The sequence below is a fragment of the Wyeomyia smithii genome, chromosome 1, assembly GCF_029784165.1.
Source record: "Wyeomyia smithii strain HCP4-BCI-WySm-NY-G18 chromosome 1, ASM2978416v1, whole genome shotgun sequence".
NCBI lineage: Eukaryota > Metazoa > Arthropoda > Insecta > Diptera > Culicidae > Wyeomyia > Wyeomyia smithii.
The window spans coordinates 168,379,553-168,400,376 of NC_073694.1; the positions used below are offsets into that span (position 1 = coordinate 168,379,553).

General features: G+C 40.1%; 1 protein-coding gene across 1 annotated transcript; it reads left to right on the forward strand.

Annotated features, from left to right (window-relative positions):
* Nucleotides 1-1,845: 1,845 nt before the first annotated feature.
* LOC129717878 (serine-rich adhesin for platelets) lies at nt 1,846-15,191 on the forward strand. The gene is made up of 7 exons (XM_055668130.1): nt 1,846-2,319; nt 8,753-9,065; nt 9,135-9,315; nt 9,378-12,924; nt 12,983-13,100; nt 13,160-13,305; nt 13,529-15,191. Exons 2-7 carry the CDS (start codon nt 8,947-8,949, stop codon nt 13,702-13,704), a joined length of 4,287 nt encoding a protein of 1,428 aa, XP_055524105.1. The 5' UTR covers nt 1,846-2,319; nt 8,753-8,946; the 3' UTR covers nt 13,705-15,191.
* Nucleotides 15,192-20,824: the final 5,633 nt, after the last annotated feature.

Here is a 20,824-nt window from a genome sequence, read left to right on the forward strand (position 1 = left end):
CATTTTCTGCAACTGGAAGTAAATTATTCTTGATTTGAAGTTTTTTTTAAAGAAGCGTGATAAAAACGAAAAAAAAAAAACCGTGAGAAAATCGAGCGTAAATTTGGTGAGTAGTGATTGAATCGACTGTAGATAAAAGCGAAAAAGCACTGTATTGGTTTTGCAGCACGGCTTGCCGTACCCACTAATATTAAAACTGTGCAGACTAATTACAGAGGACAGTCACTTTGACAAAACGTGTTCTATCGTGTTCAAGGGATATGATACAAATGCTGAAGCGCTTGTTCTGCTACATTTCAGTATATGTACAGGCAATGTAAAATTGTTTATGAAATAAACTGGAACAAATATATACGGGTTAAATCGATACGTATGCATGTATGTCAAGATAGATGAATCGGTACCGCGTTCTACCAGGAACCTCATGAGCATGAGTTCGAGATTCGAGACTGGCAGTAAAATAATTGGATACTAAAAAGGTAATTTTCACTAACAAAAATATAAAAATAAATGATGAAAAAAACACAAAAAAGTGCAAAACATCGAAAGATTGATATGTGTTCGAATCGCCTAAGCAAAAAAAAAAAGTCTAATTAAGACTATTATATATTTTGAATCATAGCTGTAATAAAGCTGAAAAGCACTTATATAGACTATAAGCCAGCTAATGTTGGCTGTAAAAGAGTTTTCCTACAAGCTTTACAAAGGATGAATAATCGCTTCTACAGAATCGATCAGCATGAATAAAAGTTGTTCAAATGGCTGAGGTATTTTCGAAAAACCGAAGCTTCTGAGCCCTACCGCTAAACGAAATTCGAAGGCCTAGTTTCCCCCATAACTTTTGTTGGTTCCAGCTCGAGAATTCCTATGCTTCAGTCATTTTTTTTTGAAAATTTGTTTCCTGAGATAACATAAATGTTTTCCAGTACCGCAAAAGTGTACAGCGCATCGTTTCTATGTCTGTCTCCTGCATCTTCAAAATTGAGCTTTATAGACATAGTTGTTTCACGACTTTTAATTTATATATCATGGCATTGCTGTGATAAATACATCAAATCGCCAAAAGCATGCGAACTTTAACAAACTCGTACTATGTTGTCATATCATGTTCACTAACCGATCTAAGAATATGCGAAATGGTGTCCATCGCCGATAGCAATAAATCGTACATGCCTTTAGTGATGAATATGATATTCTTTGCTCGATCAAGACCAACGAAAACCTAAGAAACAAACAAAAAGACTCTAATTAACTAATGAGGTGTAGAGAATAATCCTTATTCGGATATTGAACGTGTATCGAGTGCTATTCCTTACAGCACTTTTTTATCAGTGTTTGAGATGTCTGTCAGATGCGGGTGTTGCTTCTTCTTTTTCTTGAAAATACCCTGCATTCTAACTTTTATGTGAAAGGACAATATTGAAATTCGTGAGTGCTGTAGCCAGAGATGCCAGATATTTTTGAAAAATGTCTGCAACTGCTCGAAAAACCAGAAAAATGTGCTAGAAATCTGAAAAAAATCTCTCCGTGATCCGAAAAAATTTCGCTCGAAAATCTGCGCAAATATAAGGAGACTTTGAATCAAAATCTGCAGAAACCGTGGAAAGCTGCAAATATCTGCAAATCAATAAAAATATTCACACGGACTCCAAAAATCTGCATTTTGCAGACAAATCTGCACATTTGGTATCCCTGGCTGTAGCTCATGAGAGCGGCTCGCATCTCTAGTCATAATCCGTGCTTGCAGCAAAAAAGTGTGCACCATTCAGTCACTATACAGCTGTCAAACGCTTTGTATATAATCTTTCCTGAATGCTGCCCTGGCATTAAGTGGACCAATCGCGACTGTCGCACCTTTCGCCGACAGTGCGGTGTCTCGCGCTGTCATTAGATAACTTTTCACATGTGATTGCCGTGTATCGGTTTGCGGTGTCTCCTCTGGTTCCGCGCGGGCATCCGGTAGTGCTACAAAACGAAACTTCCCAAATATTGAATTTCGATTGATGAGTATATAAGAATATTAATAGTGGAAAACAAGTGTTAACATTTCTTGGCAAAATCTAGAAGCCGAAAATAATTGCACGTGAACTCGGACGTCATTCGCAACTGGGGCTGCTGCTTCAGCAGATTTGCGATTTGCTGTTGCTGGTGGTGTGGGAGATCAAGTGATTAGTGTCTTTTTCTGTGTCGAAGAATGTGGAGAAGATTATTGAAATATCCAATACTATTGTGCAGAAGAAATGATTGATTAAATGATTAAATCCGCAATGCATACAGCAGGTGATGTCCTGTAGAGGTGCTGAGAAAGTTTAGTGAATGGTATGTGCTCCACAGTAGGCTGATCCTTTCGCAAGAAAGCAGAAAAACGTGGCATTTCCCGTTTCGATATAAGTTATGCGTTAGTTGTAAAAATTTCGTTCGAATCATATAACAAGGTGAACATAATCTTAGCTGTTTTTTTAAGCAATTGTACTCGTTGATTGAGAAACGTGGGCGAGTTATTAATTCGCACTCATGGTAAACAAAACAATGTGTTCGCGTGTCATTTCGTTCCAACTTGTAATTCGAATTAAAATTACAGGTAAAGCTAAACCATTGTATGGTGAAAAAAGGAAAACCTTACCATTTTCATCAAATAAAGGCGGTATTATTTGGCTTTTGCAATGAAAATTGAAACGTAAACAATAATAAATTACTGGACAAACATAACCTTGTTCATGGAAAAGATTGATGATTCGGATGAAACTCGACATTAGAGTTGCCTTTGTTATGCTTTGTGTACACTTCGGAACTTATGATTCCCTCTGAACAGCTTTGGCAACCCGGTTTTTGGATGTGCTTCGCAGCATTTAATATTTCATAATATTGAACAATTTGTTAAAAACGTTCAAAAGGCTTTTTCTCCTTTTTAAATGAATTTTAGTCAACAGTCAGCTGATTCTATTAACAGTCAGGCTAGAAGCATGTGGTAGCTCACGCTGGATTATAACCTTATCACTTGTGCTTGCGAACCATTGCACAACGGCGTGCAGATTGTGAGTCTCGAATTCCTGCTCCGCTGGCAAGCTATTTCTTGTTTGCTTTTCTATCCTATGATATTGAACGTATTATACTTTTGGCAGATTGTATTTTTTGTCACTCTAACGAGATAGATTTGGATGGAGTATGTTATAAGTTCAACCGATAGATCAATAAAGCAGGTGATTTGCATTGTGGTGCTAAAAGGCGATATAGGTACAACAATTTGAAGAAGACATGATTATCATAGTGTGTCTAACCTCTGTGGTCGGCCTTGGATTAAAATGTGAAATGTAACGGTTATTGGTCTTTTACCACCGCGGTTTATTACCGTATGATTGCATCGAATTCGTGCACGTGGTTCTTAAAGGACTAGTGTCGCGTATCAAAATGGGATAGGTCAGATGTATACGATCGGTAACTGTTAACCTGTCCAATGTCCAAGCCACTAGAACATATTGGAACAGCGATTATTTCGTGACTTACTAAAATTGTGCATGAGGGGGAGAAGTGAATTGGAACTTTTCTTAGCGAATTTGAAAATTTACTAACGATGCAACGTTTAGGCGATTGTGAGTGAAACACACAAGTAATAAAAACGAGAATGTATTCTATTTTGGAATTCAGCAAAGAAATTGTTATACAATCGGTGCTTATAACCGTCACACATGCATTGTATGGTGAATAGCTGACATGCATGACACACTGCCAAAAAAGCTCGTGACAGGTTGGCGCACTATTTCACTTCCTCAAGCATGGAGGATACCTCGCTTCGGTAGGAACACTACTTTGTATTCCAAGATTTCCTGGCGATGAAAAACTAATTTCTGCCATCACAAGCAGTTGGATTCAGTGACGCACGGTGCTCCCACAGACCGTTATTATGAAAAAAAAAAAAAATGCACCAAAGTCCAGAATGTCTGGTCAAAATTTCAAAATCATCGTACGGTACATTTTTGAGTAATGCCCTTTCGAAGGTCGTAAAGTACAAAAAAGTGATATTAAAACGACGAAATACTCAATATAAAGCACGTTTTTCAGCCACAATTTTATGAAACAACCTCCAAAATAGTTTTTACACATTCCAAGTATTATATTTCAAGACATTTACAATTGGTGGAAAGATTTATTTATTTATTGTGGAACATCCCTCCTAAAAATCAGTTCCGTCTCTATAATTTTTTCTGTGATTGTCAAAACGATAAATTTTACAAACTCTTGGGGAAAGCTTAGTTGAATGCATAATTTCTTAGAACATTTTGCATTGTTTTGGCCAAGCTAGCTTTTAAAGTTTAGTTTTAAAGCTAGTGCAAATAGGATTCGTCTTTGTACTACAAATCTGAACTACTATTGGAAGATGTCTCTATTATAGAAAAAAAACGTGTATACGTATTCTACATCGACAAACTGCGTAATCAACTTAAGGACAACCGTGTGTCATTTGCTATACAGAGTGTGTTATTTTGTTTTGTTCACGCACGCGCTTCTACAATGCCCGAAATCCGACATTTTATTCCATCTACGTTGGCTTTTGAATTAGTTGAATTTCAATATTACTTAATAATTATTCGATTCGTTAGATTTAAGCCATCCGGAATAAGCAATAGTTGGAAGGAGCAATGTCTGATGCATATGAAGTGAGATTGCGCGAGTTGATTTTTGCCGCATGGGCAAAGTATATCACACGCGCTTCTCGCCAACAGTGCATTGAACATTGTTTGCACTTCGGTGTTGATAAACTTTCTAATTTATGTTTTTCACATATTGGTTTATTGGTAAAAAGTTTCTAGTTTTCAACTTTGCTAGTTTAAAAAAAATCCTAGGCCAAATTGCCTCGGGTTTCAAAAGGTTGTTAAGACTAAACCAAGGAAGGAGGAGGATGGTACAGAGCTTTACCAAAGTTAAAATGTAGTTATGAGGCAAAAATTGGAGTACAATGTTGTTGGATAAATTACAAAGTTTTGAGTTGATGTTTTTAAGCATGCTTTAAAATAAATTTCCTTTGAACATTGTGTCGTTGATACATAGATGTTTTCCAGTTATTATGTTCAAATCTTATGTCACAATCATTGTTCGATTCCACGTAAAGTAACCTTTAGGGAAGCCGTACGAAACAAATTCCATGGTATTGCAGATGCTTCAACAGTGGCATATGGAGTATGTCTGTACATCAGGAATATTCTACCTGACAACACAGCGACATGCCGTTTGCTAACAAGCAAGTCTAAAGTTGCTCCTCTGGACCACTAATGAATCCCGCGCGGGGAGCTGTGTGCTACTCAACTATTAGTCCGTTTGCACGATAAGGTGATATCAATCATCAACATTAACTTTCAGCTAGTAACTTTGTGGTCCGACAGCCATTTGTTGTGGCATGGTTAAAAAAATTTCTTTGTACGCAATCGTGTAACGCAGATACGTAAGCTCACGCAAAATCACGAGTGGAAATATGTCATCCCAGCTCAACCCAGCGGATATCATTTCGAGAGATCAACTGCCATTCATTCTTACAGAGAATAGAGTATAGTGGAATGGTCTTGACTTTTTCAATGAATCGATCATCACCATGGAACCCTGCGAAGATATTTCCGATTCCGAATTACCCGAGTTGAAACCTACGATCATATCAACCAGTGTAATTATCGAGCACCAGTTACTAGTTTCGCAACAATCATAATGTAATTATGATTAGTTAAACATTTTTGTCAATTATTATCAGACTTTATTATCTTTCCATAGGTTAGATAGCCCTTGCGTCACCGAGTAAAATATTGCCATGACCCCCGGGCCCCCACAAAAGTTCACTTCCAACAAAAATTTTTGTGACACTTAAAAAAACTGAAACTTTGACAAAACTAACACACTTCTTTAGCTTTAGTTTTGTATGACATATTACTTAATTGAAATTTTAACAACTTGAAGGGGCCACGACATATTACTTGGCCCCCAGGCCCTCACAATCCGGCCCTGCCGTCAGACAAGCGTTAGGTGGATTGTTCTGGCCGTACTTGATTCTATGTGTGGGAACAGCAAAAGTAGGAGATCTTTTCAGTTGTCGGGGTGGAACATAGAGAGGAATTTCCAGATGTAGTTGAGGACAGTCGATGCATACAACAACATTATCTGTAACCTTTGTCGTCGACATGTTACCAATGTTTCTAAGTTGATTAGTGCACAGTGAGATGGATATTCTGAAGATGCAGCGGGTCTCGCCAAATGCGAACCTCATGAACAGCCTCTGTATTCGTTCAATTTTGACGACGAGCGATGCATGAAACGGAGCCCAAATAGGAGCAGCGTATTCTAGAATGCTACGAAAAAGGGTGCAGTACAGTATTTTCAGAGCATAGATATCCGTAAAAGGTCAAGCGTATCGTCAGACGAATCCCGAATCCTAGAATAGCATTTGCCTTTGCTGATATTAGTGTTACGTGGTTGTTGGGGTCGGACAGAAGAACTTCTTCCGCCCTGTGATTGGCAGAGAAAGCCTCCACTCTACTGCGAACGACAACGACCTGAGGCTTGTCAATTTCGCTGCAGCCAGAGGTTTGGCTATCTATAGCACCTATTTTGCACGCCGAAATATACGCAAGCACACCTGGAGGCACCCGAATTGAGAGGCCTGCTCTCAGATCGACCATGTTCTGATTGATGGTCGGCACTTTTCAGACGTTACAGACGTGAGGTCGTCTAGACGACCAAACATTAACTCGGATGTGGCAATGCTGTGGACCCACCATCCATGGAAGAGGTGAAGAAAGCATTGACGGCATTCCAGCCGAACTCTTCAATGTCGGGAGCGAACAGCTGTATCGTGCTTTACACCGGATCTTGCTGAGAGCGCGTTTCAATGAAGAATTACCCTCGAACTGGTTGAAGGGTCTCATATATCCCATCTACAAGAAAGGCCACCGCCTGGAATGGAGAATTTATCGGGGCATAACCCTTTGAAGTAGTCGACGAATTTATTTACCTGGGTACATTAGTGACATGTAACAAAGAAGTTAGCCGTGAGATAAAAATGCGGATAGCGGCTACTAACAGGGCCTTCTACGGATTACATAACCAGCTGAGGTGCCGCAGTCTGCAAACCCGTACTAAACCTGCACTCTACAAAACACTAATCCTTGCTGTGACCCTCTACGACCATGAATCCGACGTTGAAAGAGGCCGATCGGCGAGCTCTTGGTTTGACTGCTATGACTGTATCACCTCCTCTGGATAGATGACTTGAAGCCTCATCGCGGTCACATCGGAAGATTTGGTAGTTCTGGGAGAGCTTGCATTTCGGAATATCCGGTCGAAGCTATGTTTCAGTCAAAACAAGAGCGTTGCAGCCGCAACTGGAGAGACGTAAACGAAGGTCGTGTGTTTTTGTACGAAGGCCTCTGACGTTCTGGTTGTACACAGTGAAAACTGGATCAGAAGAAAGTCTCGCTTCACTGCTATCCTCCTGTAACGTTGTAGCTGGGTGGAGCTTGCAGGTTCAAGCGGGTGTTGCTAAAAACGGGGCTGCTCCCCGAAGCTTGAATGTGTACAGATGCAATGGTACTTGCCTGAGAGACCTCCTCCACGATCCCAACAACAGGGCCGGGACGGCTGTATTGACGCTGGCTGCAGGGCACAACTGCGTTGGGTGGATCAGGGACCTCCGTAGTGCATTGGTTCGTGCGTTATGCAGTATGGTTTTGGTGTTTCTATCGAGTAAATGTCTAAAATCAAATTACAAAATTGAAAACGTTTTCAAAGTCAGTTGAAAAAATTCCAAAGCCAAATTTAATAGTTTTCTAAAAGTTGTACATCTTTTTAACTGAGAGTGTGCAACCTGTGCATAGCGATTTTCTTTAAGTTTGTTTTGCAACAAATGTGTTTAAAGATGATCTAGTTGTTGATAAGCGTGCTCGACTTGTCGTACGCTGTTACATTTAACCCGATTGTTGTTTGTGACTGAGGTACGGTGCGGTCTTTGAGCACGCGAATACGTTCTTGTTACGTTGCTTCTGTAAGTATTCGTCAATCATCGAACGAGGTCGAACGGATGAACCAAAGGGCCCCCGCCATATAATAACTTACGCTACTGTACGAATCTGTGTGCTTCTTCGCAATAAAATGGATATTTTTAAATTTTACGCGTCGTTTGCCCTGGCAGCGCGAGTGGAAACAATGAACGACAGGATTTCGTACGCGCGAACCAGCTGTTCTTAGTTTACACTATCGGTTTGGCATGAAGCGCTAAAACCTGGTCTTTGTTATCAAAAGTATTTCAGAGAAGTAATTCCGGAGGGCGGTATGTCAGCTAGTTTTCTGTGTCGGTCAACCGAAATGATTTAATCGTTATTGAACCGTCAACCTGCTATTAAACAAAGCATAAACACTTTTGCGTTAAATTAACAATGTTAACCTTACCGATGCAAACGCAGACCAATCACTACAGTTGCAGTCATTCAATCGGTATTTTTTCATCGTACCCTTTCTGGCTGATCACATGAAACGTCGTTGATATAGCTTTTTCGGTATATTTAGAATGGCCGGACATTCTACCAGCAGGACGAGCGGAGGCGGTAGTCGTTCGTAGAATCAATGTCTGTCAACCCACATCATCTCAAACAAATGCGCTTATATCTAGTTGGTCCAATTTTCATACTTTCCTTGTCACTGACTCGCATTCGCTTTGTTTAGGATTTGACACAGCAAGTAAAGTTTAATTTTTGTTTTTTTTTATCTATATTTTCAGTAAACCAAGGCACACACCCGTAGTTAAACCCTAAAGCAAAGAAAAAAAAAACCGAGAACGGTCTCGGTTCTGGAGAAGAACCTCCCAGAACCGAGATATTTTACGTTGTAACAACCTGTAACTGGTTAGGAATTTATCGTGGAAGTGAATTTATAATATATATTAGCTTATAAATTGTACATACTGCCTAGATAATGGAATTTAAAATACTTAATGTATCTGCTGTACGGACGCTTCCGACGGTGTCCCAATTTACTACCGTAGGCCGCGGCCATGTGTACGGTGCAAGCTTCGAAACTTTTCCCGGAGAAAAGTGAGTACTGGTGGTTCCCACTTTTGGTGTTCTCTGAAAATTATAATACATTGTTTTTCGAACACGCAGATTTATTCGTGGCCTGCCGTACAGAATACCGGCGGTCAGTCACCACTACGGTAATGCATTTGCACCGGATGGCGATGAAGAAGAGGACACAGAGGAGGAAGCATGTACTCAGCAGTTGATACTGCAACAGCAATTCGGTGACGCAGGCGATGACGAGTACTACTATGAGGAGGAGGGAGAGGTAATATTTGTAGTTGTTCAATGCACCTGTACAATAGCCAAACGTGTGTTTACTTTTTTCAGGTGGATGTCGAAATGTCACCGGCAGTTGAGGTGATTTCTATCGATCCAAACTGTGATTACGATTCGGAGGAAGGAAGTGACAGTGATCGAGGGCAGAAATCAACAGTCAACCAGCGGGGATTTGTAATAGAACACTCATTAGACCAATCGTCCGTTGCGGGGGAAACAGTCGTTGAGGATGTCCACGCTCACGATGATGTAGAAACAGCATTAATAAAAGCTTTGGAGAGTGGCGACATAGAACCGGAACTAGAAAATCTCCATCGTGACTCAGATGGGGAGGACTCCGATGCTAGTAGTAGTTCAGACAGCACTTCTACTACTAGTAGTTTAAGTGATAGTAGCGATAGTAGCAGTGATAGTAGTAGGAGTAGTAGTGATAGTGGTAGCAATGGCAGTAGTAGAAGCAACCGGAAGAGCGTGTCCATATCTACGGTACGTAGTTCTTTGGACGTTCGCCATGGTAACCAAGAAGATGGAAGTGTAAAACAGAACGAAAATTTACAGCGCATATTGGAACGCCGCAAACTGATGCTTAAAGAACGTGTGAAACGAAGAAACAGTACCAACAGGAAGTCGTTTTCTTTGCCGCACTCTCCAATCAGACCGGTTGATAGTATCGGGTGGCCACACGATGTTACCAGCCTAAGCTTCGAAGACTTTGACATGTCGGCAATCGTCAAAGATCTTAGTCCGTTGAAGGTTCCAGTGCATGGCTGCGTGTCCGATGACAAGCTTATAGAAGAGATGGCTAAGAACAATTATGATTTGGCGTCTTACATCACGGAGAGTAATCCATCTCCCGTAAAACCAGTGAGTCCACCGAAAAGTTCCCAAAAAAAGCAAAAATCACGTGGGAAACAAATTAAAACGCTACGGGAATTGATGATTTCGCCAAAACCTAGTACATGTGATTTGGGTGCTGCACGCCGAAGCTGTACAAGTAAGGCTAGACGGATCGTGGAAAACAGTGACTCTGAAACGGAACAATCTGAAGTAGAAGAGGATAGTAAAGATCGAGGTAAAATTTTCGGAATAGAACAGCTACCTAGTAAATCAAAGCGCAAGGAAGACGATATTAAGGCTGATCCCACATGGAATCCGGGTTGCATAGGCTCTGGAAAACCAGTTCAGCGTACTACAGTTCACGCTCCTAAAATTACAGCATTACCCACATCTGCTACCGTTGATGATGCACTACCAACTAAATTGGATACAATTGATTCCAAACCACAATCTATTCCAGTGAAGTCAAGTGAAAGCACAAAACAGGTCAGTTCTTCAAATAATAAAATTAAAACGCTAAGCGCTGGTTCGCAATTAGCGCGTAATAAGGTGCTATCGCTGATGTCCAAAGGCAAGCTACTGAAGCGCCCTGTTAATCAGAAAGCTATCAGTGGTATCAAAACAAAATCAAACCATAGCAGTAAAACTGAAATCCCCCGTTCGATAGAACACACAACAAAGAAGCCTCAAATTACTTCCAACGTTAAACTTGATCATGACTATTGCTCACCAAAGAGAAAATCTACCGCGAGTTCGTCAGCTTCCGGCGCCTCTCAAAGAAAGGCAATTGAGATTCCCTTTTTGCTTCCTACCATAGACCAGCTGAAGCAGAAGAAAATTCAATCAAAAAGCCTCAACAAACAGTCCCAAAAAGTGGACAAAAAAAGCAAACAAACGGGTAAAAACTGTGATAAGAGTTGTCAGAGCACGGAAACTGTTGATAAGTGTCCTGTGGTTAAATCCGAACAGATCGCAGAGAAAGTACCGGATCACACAAATGCGTTGAAACCTCAAACAGTACCGCTAAACCCGCCCAAGCAAGTTTCTCTATTGAAGGTCAATCAGAACAAAGGTAACGTAGAGCAGAATAGCGAATCAACAAACCTGCCACTCGCCGAGAATGTAAAACCAGATACTTTTCCAATTAACGTACAACCAACTAGCACCAAAACTGAAACTCCTGTTAAAACAAAAAAGAAATTGAATCTTCAAGAATACAAAAAGAGACGCGAGATTCCAACGGAGGAAAGCGTGCTCCCAGCAGTCGTCCCGGCTGGAAGTAGTTCAACCATTAGCAGCAGCAGTTGTGTATCAACCATTAGTATATCCTCAAGTAATGAAGAACTTCGATTAACAATGGATCTTCTGGGTGGAACCGACGAACAGCAGTCAGTGCATATGACCGCTCGCAACCTAGCACCTCTGGATCCGATTTCGGCAGCCAAACTTAAAGCGCTTCGTATGCAACAACTCAAAAAAGAAGCAGCCATCAAATCGACCGAGGCAAAAATCATTCCAAAGACTGTCCCCACCATAGTTCCTCTTGCAGAGATTACGTCAATAAAATTCGACGACCACGGGAATCCAATTCACTACGACAAAAATGCACAGCAAAGTAAGACGGAAGCAAAATGGCACGAAGATTATGAAGAAATCATCATCGTCTCGATGGGATGCAACACGGATCTCACAATTGATCCAAGGAAAACGAAACAGGAAACGGTTAGAATAAAAAATGCTTCAACCGAACTGCCAGAGAAGAGCATAGCTAAAAGCGAACTTCTCTCCAACATTACAGACACAATCAAACGTTGCCAATCATCCGGGCCGACTATCATTTCCAGCAGCTCGCTAATTTCAAGCATCCATGAAATGGTGATCAAGAAGAAATCTTCCGACAAGTTGACAATCGGCGGTGGACAAGCTAACCTGCAGGGTTCACCGAACATCGGTGGTTCACCGACGAATTCATTTTCTCCCGGCAAACCGGAGAAAGCGGGTGGCTCGTACGATCAAAAGTCTCCCTCATTTGATTATGACGAAACCCAACTTCGGCAAACAGTACCGACAGCAAAGCAGAAACCGATCGAACATGGTGAGGATAAAATCATCATGCATTTACGCAAAGATCGGCAACGAGTTCAGGGTGTATCCGTAGCAATTCAAACTCTTCCGTTGGAGCAATTTTCTGAGTTGAAGACACTATCTCCACTCAAGCACCAGGAAAGGCAACGAACCACGTCCCGTAATAGCTGTGGATCGATACGACGTAGTCGTAGTCGGCAGCCGGACGAGCGGGATCGCTCACGTCGAGTTTACCGCCGACGACGCAGTAGAAGTTCTTCCTGTGAAACAGAAATTCGTAACAGATCAGTTAATTCATACCGCAACGAAAGCAAACACTGCTCATCCAGGCGAAGCCGAAGTCGGTGTAGCAGCGCATGGCGAAAGTCTCGATCGTGTTCCAGATCCAGGTACTGCTCCAAACGCAGCCGCAGTCGATCGTATCGTTGCCGTGAGAGTGTTTCTTCGGAAAGACATTCTCGTCACCGCAGACGCGATCGTTGCCGTAGGGACCGGAAAGGAAGGCGACAGACTTCTCGAAGTGATTCGTCAAGTTTCTCGGACAGTAGTCGATCTTCGTATTCTCGTTCGAGGTCTCGTTCGACTCGCTCGCGATCATCTTCGCGGTCTTGCTCAAGAGTAAGAGCAATGCAGCAACAACGTAATGAGTACCGACGACCGGCGGCGGTGTCCCCAGGTTAGCTTCAAAAGTGTTGAGGGTTTAATATATATACTAAATAGTATTCTTTTTCTAGAACGAAAAATTGTTTATGTGGGTCGGCTAGAGCCTGAGTTGAAGCGAGATGATTTAAAACGGAAGTTCATGCAATTTGGGCGCATTAAGCAAGTCACTGTTCATTATAAGGAATCTGGGTAAGATAGTTGTCCGCTGCGAGAAAAATACGTCGATATCAATCTTTTCTTATCTTCAGGGCAAAATATGGATTTGTAACATTTGAAAAGCCTCAGGATGCCTACAAAGCCATAGACGCTAGCGGGTCCAACCCAAATTTGTGTGGTTACGATGTCAGCTTTGGCGGGCGCCGTGCGTTCTGTCGGACAGAATACGCTGATCTGGGTGAGTAAATCTTTAAACGCGTTCCGCATACCAAATCATCAAACCTAATTTTTCACTTGCCCTCAAGCCCGAAGCCATCAAGCAAATCTCTCACAAAAACCTGTATCCCTGCGGAAACGAATCCTTACGAAGCTGTTTCGCAGGAAACATGCGATGCATGCGACGAACACTCAACTAATCACTAATAGCGTTTTTCTGCTACCCCTAAATTTACCTCTATCAGATGGCGATTTGTCCCTGGACCAGGAACCAATTCCATATCTAGCGCCGGATGGCTCATTACTGCTGACACCCAATCCGCTCAGTGTTCTACCACGTAAAGACGAACCAGAAACGTTCGAAGATATGTTGAAAAAGTTGAAGAAGGAGATCAGCGCTAAGAAACCGCGCAAATCATGACCGCTGTGCCAAACTCAGAAAAACCTTTCGTGTGCATTTTTGGCATGCTTTATTGCCCTGCTGGTGAATTTTCCTGGTCGTAAGTTTGTCTTTCTCTCGAATTGTAATATTCAACGGGTAAACTTCGCTAGACGTCGAGAGAAAACTAATGAATTTCTGCAGGTTGCTAGTTCTATGAATTTAAGCCGATTTGGTACATTTTTCTTTTCTTTATACGTGCAGTCTGTGCACGAATTTTTTATTGTTCATTATGTTTTAAAATTTTTTAATGGCCTCTGCGAATTTGGTACAGCAAGAATGGTTATTTTTCTGCTGCACACTGTGTCACTATGTATCGCCGCCAACAATGGTTTAAACAAATAATAATCATTAAAAAATTAAACTGTCGATGAAAGTTTTGCTCTTTTAAATGAAGTTTACAAACATTTGTGATTCTTCTGATATTTTAAACAAGTCAGGATATAAAACGACTTCGAAATTTAGGCTATGGAAACTGTTTCCTAAGCAAAGCCATGCGATTTGCATGTAGATGACATTTGTCAATAAAAAGCTGAGCTATTGAGAATGTCCCGCTCTTAGTTTTAAGTATCCTTGATCGAAAATTGGAACAACCTCTTTCTTCTAGATGGTGTTTTTAAATTTTAAAAAGTAAGGCGGTGCAAATGATTATTTATTATTGTTTGTTTGTGAAACATTCGTGAGAAATTGAAAAGCGAAAAATACATAACCACATCAATTATCCAGTTTTATGATAGAGCCAACTAATTTTTATCATTTAGGCTCATCCGTTAAAGTCAATAAAGAGTTGGTTGATTTTTTACAACGATCTTTTACCTAATTTAAAATCATTTGTTAGTTCTCAATAAAAACGTTATGTTACCTGTGAAAGGATGAAATGATAGCTTGAATATACGTTTTTTCTAGATGTATGTGTCAGGTATATAATATTTCGGTTTACGTTTTTTATCTTATCCGTTTCAATCAATCCGCATCGATACATTAAATAGGTACTTTATTTGAATTATTTAGTTACATCAATGTTTTACATTCTCCAACGAATGGATGGCAGATTTGTCTGTTTATTTTGTATCGATATTATGCTAACCCTTAACAAGTGAAAAGGTAGAACAGTGTTATAATTTACGTGGAAAAAAAATGCAAAAAAATGATAAAAATTAAAAAATCTGTGATTTTTCAAAACCTAGAAACAGTTCACGAAGCGGTTATTTTCAAGATAGAAAACTAATTACGTTCACTTCCACGATTATAGATTCTAAGTTTAGTTCTTTATGGTTTTGTTCGTCAGTGAGTTGACAGTGCATACCGAATGGATCTAGATAGGAGTTTTTTGGCAATTGATAGTTAGGTCGTTATATTTTCAATATTTTGACTTGAATTTGTTTCAGCAATAGATTAGTCGTTTAATTTTGCTTATACATAGCTCTTTTACGAATAAAAAGTACGGTCTGATTTATTGTTGAAATACAGATTGATAGCACCTGTGAGTCATTGTCCGAAAAACCGTTATAAATACTAAGCATGCTAATATTATAAGTGCACACTGGGACTGGAGTCGTTTCTTGCGCGCGGTGGCGTTTTTTTTTCCTTTTAAAAACAAGGTTTCAAAGATGACAAAAAAATCTTGAATTTGGAGCACTACCAAACAAGCTTTAAGAGTCGTTGGAAGGTCTTAGTTAAATATGTACATTATAACATGGTGTAGACCAGTGCCAACAACCCTTGTTGAGAAATTTGATTCTGCTCATGTATAATGCACCACAGCAGATGTTCCGAGGCTTCACTTTAAAGCGACAAGTATCGTCTTGAACCCGACCAATGTTCTTTAGGTGATACTTACTCGGGCAGTGCCCGGTTATCAGTCCTGTACAGAGCGCGATAGTTGCCGCCTTACTGCTGTCAAAACTTTATTCGCTTGGTTTTGACCTAGTATTGACCTGGTAGCACCTAATTAATAATTTTTGTCAGTTTAAGCCCACCAACGAATGGACAACTATCTGGCATCTCTTTTTTACTTCAGGGATTCAAGGAAACATAATTGGTCCCAGTACCACAGTATTCAGTTATTACCCTTGTTATTGTCAAATTATAAATATTTCCTGTTTTGTTTCCCAACCGAAAAGTATAAAAACGCTAGCGCGCAAAAAGTAAAAAAGTTCCAGCTGCATCACCTCGCGCCTTTGCGGATGTAGCAAGTTGCTATTAATGACTCGCCGCAGGAGGAGCCACTGTCGAAGAAAAATGAAATATTTCGATTGAACGAAATGTTTCACGATATAATTCAGTGCTACTATATGCTGACTGTGCAGCGCATTTTTGACGGTGGCCGGAATTAGAAAGGTAATATGAACGGGGTTTCATATTTTTCATATATGGTTCAACTTATAGCGAATTTCTTTATTCCACTGTGTGCGGGCAAAACTGCCTAGGAATAATAAAACGTCATCGCCATTTAAGACGCAAATAAGAAAGAGATGCCAGATAATTGTTCACGAACTTAGCACGTGCGGTGGTGGGTTGAAGCAGACAAATTTTACAGTGCGCTTCAGGCAGCACGGCAGGTCAAAACTGGGTCAAAATCGAGCGAATAAAGAAGGGTTTTGACAGCAGTAAGTGCGCTTCCAGGTCAAAACGAGGTGAGCTGGTGGAATAAAGAAATTCGCTATTAGTGGAAACCTAGAGTAGAAGTTCTTTGTAAAAATAAGGTTTTAACTTATGCAACGTGCTTTGATCATGTGCATAATAGACATTACAATTTTCAATTATTTATTTTCGCCTCTGAGCCAGTTCTGCGTTTATTTGTAAAACATGGAGCAGGCAAAAATTTAAATTTTTCCATCATTATCGCACAATTTTTGCATGTGCATAATGTGAAGAATTTTCTATGTTTTATCTCAAAAGTGATGAAAAATTACATGGGATTGTTATGTTATGTATATGTTATTTATAGGTAGTATACTCGCACAACCGAACATCGCCAGATTTAGTTCGAGCTGGACACACTTGCCGGAAAACTAAAGGATGACAGCAGCGGTTTTCCTTTCACACTGTAAAAAAATTTCACGTCGAAGTGAAGTGATTTGCTGTTGAATTCGCACTACTTGCCGAACATTTCAAAGTGAAAAGAAAATCCTTCGAAACATGTTAATGCAAAGAACGGTGAAATCAACAGCAAATCACTTGATTTTCTGTTGTTATGTTCATCTTTTTTGATATTCTCATGTTTGAGATACAAAATGTTGGTCATTTGGATATTATCTGCTAATCACAATAAATATAAAAGGTTTCTGTTTATTTTAGATTTTTCAATTTTATTTTATTCTAGGTTTTCAATTTGATTACAAAATGACCACTGTCGCTGTGGCGGTGTATTCGAATTCAGGATCTGTAAAAGAGTTGTTTTATTATTATTTTATTAATATTAAAGATTCAATAGAACTTACTTCCAAACAAATTTTTAATCTCCGGGGAAAATGTGCTGCTTGCGCCTTCCGCCATCGCGACTATTTTTGTTCCGTTTATGTTTTTGACGTTTGTCAATTGGAATCGCAGCTGTAATTCAATTGATTTGAACAGTGGTGCAAATTCAAGAGATATTCATTATAATATGATGGTGATTTCCATTGAACAGTTCTCAACGCAAGATCATTTCATTAGAAAGTGTTAATCATTGTGAAATCAACACTAAATCACTTCAATTTGCAGTGTGACGTGACGAATCGAGTCAAGTGCAAAAACACTAGAAGTAATCGTGGCATTTAATAACAGTGCAGGTAGTTTTGGATGATTACGGTGAACGTCAAAACATTTCCCGCACTCGGCAGTTACTGGAAGAATGGAGTACTTCTGGCCGAAACGTCAAACGACCTCGCTGCCTGCTGACACTGTTAATAAAGACAATTTTTTTTAAAGCAGCGGGTTATATTGCAAGAGATCTGCTAAAGGTCAATCCTCCAGAGCGACCCTGTTGCGGTTCGGCTGCTGTTTGGTTATGCTGGTTCAACCACGCTTCTCAACGGAATGAACTCTTTGACTTTAGGAGATACCCTGGATCATCCAGAACCTCCGAAGCGAGAGCAGTCACTGATTTGTCTGAGTTGGCAGCTAGTAGTGTGACCTTGTTACCAGTGGAAGGGTCGATTAACGATCCTTGGTAGATTGCGGAGAACGACCGTTGTCTATGGGAGCGATTACAGCAGCCAACCTCTCGACCAGTTATCACATAAACCATTCTCGAGCAGCAAAATATAACTCGAATTGTTTAGATAGAATGTAACAGAATTTTTTTGTGTGATGTGAAAATTAAGAACAATTTCTTGATTGAACAGGAAATGAAAAAAGTCCGAGATCCATCCATTTAATGATGCCAAGTAATCTGACAATTCTTCCAGGAACTCGTCACAATTGATGACGCGTACTGAACGATCGATTCTAACCGATAGTTGCTAGCCACTCTAAAACCTCCTTTCGCTCGATTACCGCTACCGCCAGGCGGTGGGAGCACCTTAATAAATTCTATTCACCTGCGGCAGCAAAATAATCGATTCTCAAGCATCATCGTCAGCAATCTTCACCGATTGTACACAAACACACATGTGCGTCATTCGACAGCGGAATGACTTTCCTCTTCGTCCTTGGACCCGGATCAGAGTGTTGAGCTTGGTTCCGCATTGGTCCTGTCTAGCCACAACATTCAATCCGCAGCACCACCATTTTCCACCCTATATATGTCGTGGTTTCCGACTAAAAGGTGTGGAGCCAAAATAAAAACCGATTACATATAACATTTACAGCGGTCAAATTTTTCGGTGCGAGCTTAGCAACATACGTGAGAAAACCGGTTGAAAGCAGTCATCTCAACTGTTTAGTTCAGCGTTCTTTTTGAAAGTGAAATCCGGATGACCTTCGAATTGACGAGGAAAAAAAAAACAACGAGTACGATCCACCAGCCAATCCGCGGTTGCGGCGTCGCACTTGATCCGGTCATTGACAGCTAGCAGGGATATCACTTCCTGCTCAAATCATTCTACACGTGCGGAAGAAGAAGGATAATTTAAGTGGTCTATATTCTAGCAATAGAGAACGTAACATAACTAATTGCGTGTAATATGATGGTATACACCCCACACGCTCAAGGATATTTATAGTGTAGATGGCTGGTGGCTGGTCAAGTTCATGAACGGTCATTGTATATGTTCTTTGCACAGCTTCGGGCAATCTAATAAATTTTAAATATTAACTAGGTACGCAATGCGGTTCACTGCTTGACTCATGCCGAAAAGCCGTTTTAGTATATAATTTTTGTTAACTAATGATTATTAGTTTTTCATCTATGAGGACTAAGTTGTAGAAGGAAATGATTGTTCTCTGGAATACATTGAAAAATTTTTGATCTAAGCACTTGTTGCTTATCTTCAATGAGATTTCCGAGCAAAATCTGGTTGGTTGTTATCACAAAAGATCAAAACAATGGTCGCAGTGGCCCAAATCTTGCAAGAAATGTTAACCCAAGACGAGTAAAAAATGAGGTGACTCAAAATAGCAAATTTAATTCAGTTGTTTTCCTCAAAATTTTGACATGCGTACAAATATTTGTTTTTTGGGTAAACAAGTCTTATTTAGGAGCACCTTTTTCTGCTGCTGACTGCGACCTTACCTCACTTTTCTAAGAGGAGCTCCGTGGATGCAAGGTTACACAGTTCGATATGATAAGCGGGTGGTTGTGATAAGTAAGGCTCTTCTTCGGGTACATCCAGAAAGGCCAAAAGATGCATCAAACCGAATGCAGGTTTGATGAATCTTTTGGCCTCTCTGAATGTACCCGTAACTTTCCGTTGGACTGGATGGAATAGCTCTGATTTCAGGGTCAAAGTATTTTAACCCATTTTGGATCTATCGCCTTCTATTCATAGCGGCTTAATTCAACTACTTTGGGAATGTTACAGTTTGTCTTCGTTGTCATCTAATCTTCTATTGCTTTAACATCGGGGTTTAGTCTTAATTACTTAATTCAGTCCACCCGCTTCACTTGAGTGGGTACCTCGTTAATTTTAGGCCACCCTCTTCTGTACACCTGAAATGGTGTTGTTAATTTGAGCGCAGTTTTCAACCGATTAGATATCATGTCATCAAATCAAATCAAATCATCAAATTTAGCTGTGCACCTGCAAGATCAGCAGGAATTCCTCGATATTTTAGCATCGCCATTTCCCATTCAATAATTTAGTTTTCTAGGTCCCTTGCTTCCATTGCGGAACACATTGAGATATAGAGGCTTATTACGCGAGTTTCACGGTGAAATCAAAATGAAGTGAATAAAGTCCTATTACGAGACTGACGTAAGTGAGAAAAACGTCGCAAAGTGACATCTGCCGTGAAATCTGGGTATACTGAAACGGAAAAAGTGACGTTTCGCGCGGAATTATTTCACGAGGATTTTTAACGGTGAAATGATTTCACGAAGATGGGATAGGTCTTGAAAATTGATGATTTGTGATCTAATGATGAATATTGGATTTATTTTTCAGTAGCGAACCAATCAGAATTCGATCCGTGCCTCAAAGCGGTCAAAGTTTCAACTTTTCAACCGATGAAAAAATGCACAGTAGTTCATGAAATTTTCGATACTGAAAAAAAATTTTTCTGATGCCAAAAATCTTAGAAATGCAGAAAACGCCAAGATCTGGTGTTATCTAAAAAGTAGGAGGGTGGTATCCAAGACACGACTGCAGCTTTTATATAAGCGCTGTCACTTTAGAAAAACCTTTCTTCGTAGCTGTAGCTGTCTTGGTAGTAGACAATCATTTTTTTGGCGAACTGGGTAAAATTTTCCTATCTTAGCAAAAAACGAACTCAATGAACTATCTAAAATTGGAGACCATAACGATTCAAGCAGAAACTCTAAGATTGGAAATTGTTTGACATTAAACCGATAAAACTCACGCTAGGTTAGCTCTAGCCCAGCATAAAACTTCATGTATCTCAAGAAATTACGTTTATTTCAGTAACTTAAAAAAGCAAGAAATCAATTACACGCTATTTGCGTAGTTGTTATCAATGTTTTGGCGAGTGACAGGAAAATATATTACATCTTTAATTACGA

Bases quoted from the DNA above. Each gene is read 5' to 3' on its own strand.
- LOC129717878 (XM_055668130.1), top strand. From the start codon at position 8,947: ATGGAATTTAAAATACTTAATGTATCTGCTGTACGGACGCTTCCGACG. The intron at 9,066-9,134 runs GTGAGTACTGGT...TCGAACACGCAG, and splicing joins GAAACTTTTCCCGGAGAAAA to ATTTATTCGTGGCCTGCCGT. The intron at 12,925-12,982 runs GTTAGCTTCAAA...TTCTTTTTCTAG, and splicing joins ACCGGCGGCGGTGTCCCCAG to AACGAAAAATTGTTTATGTG.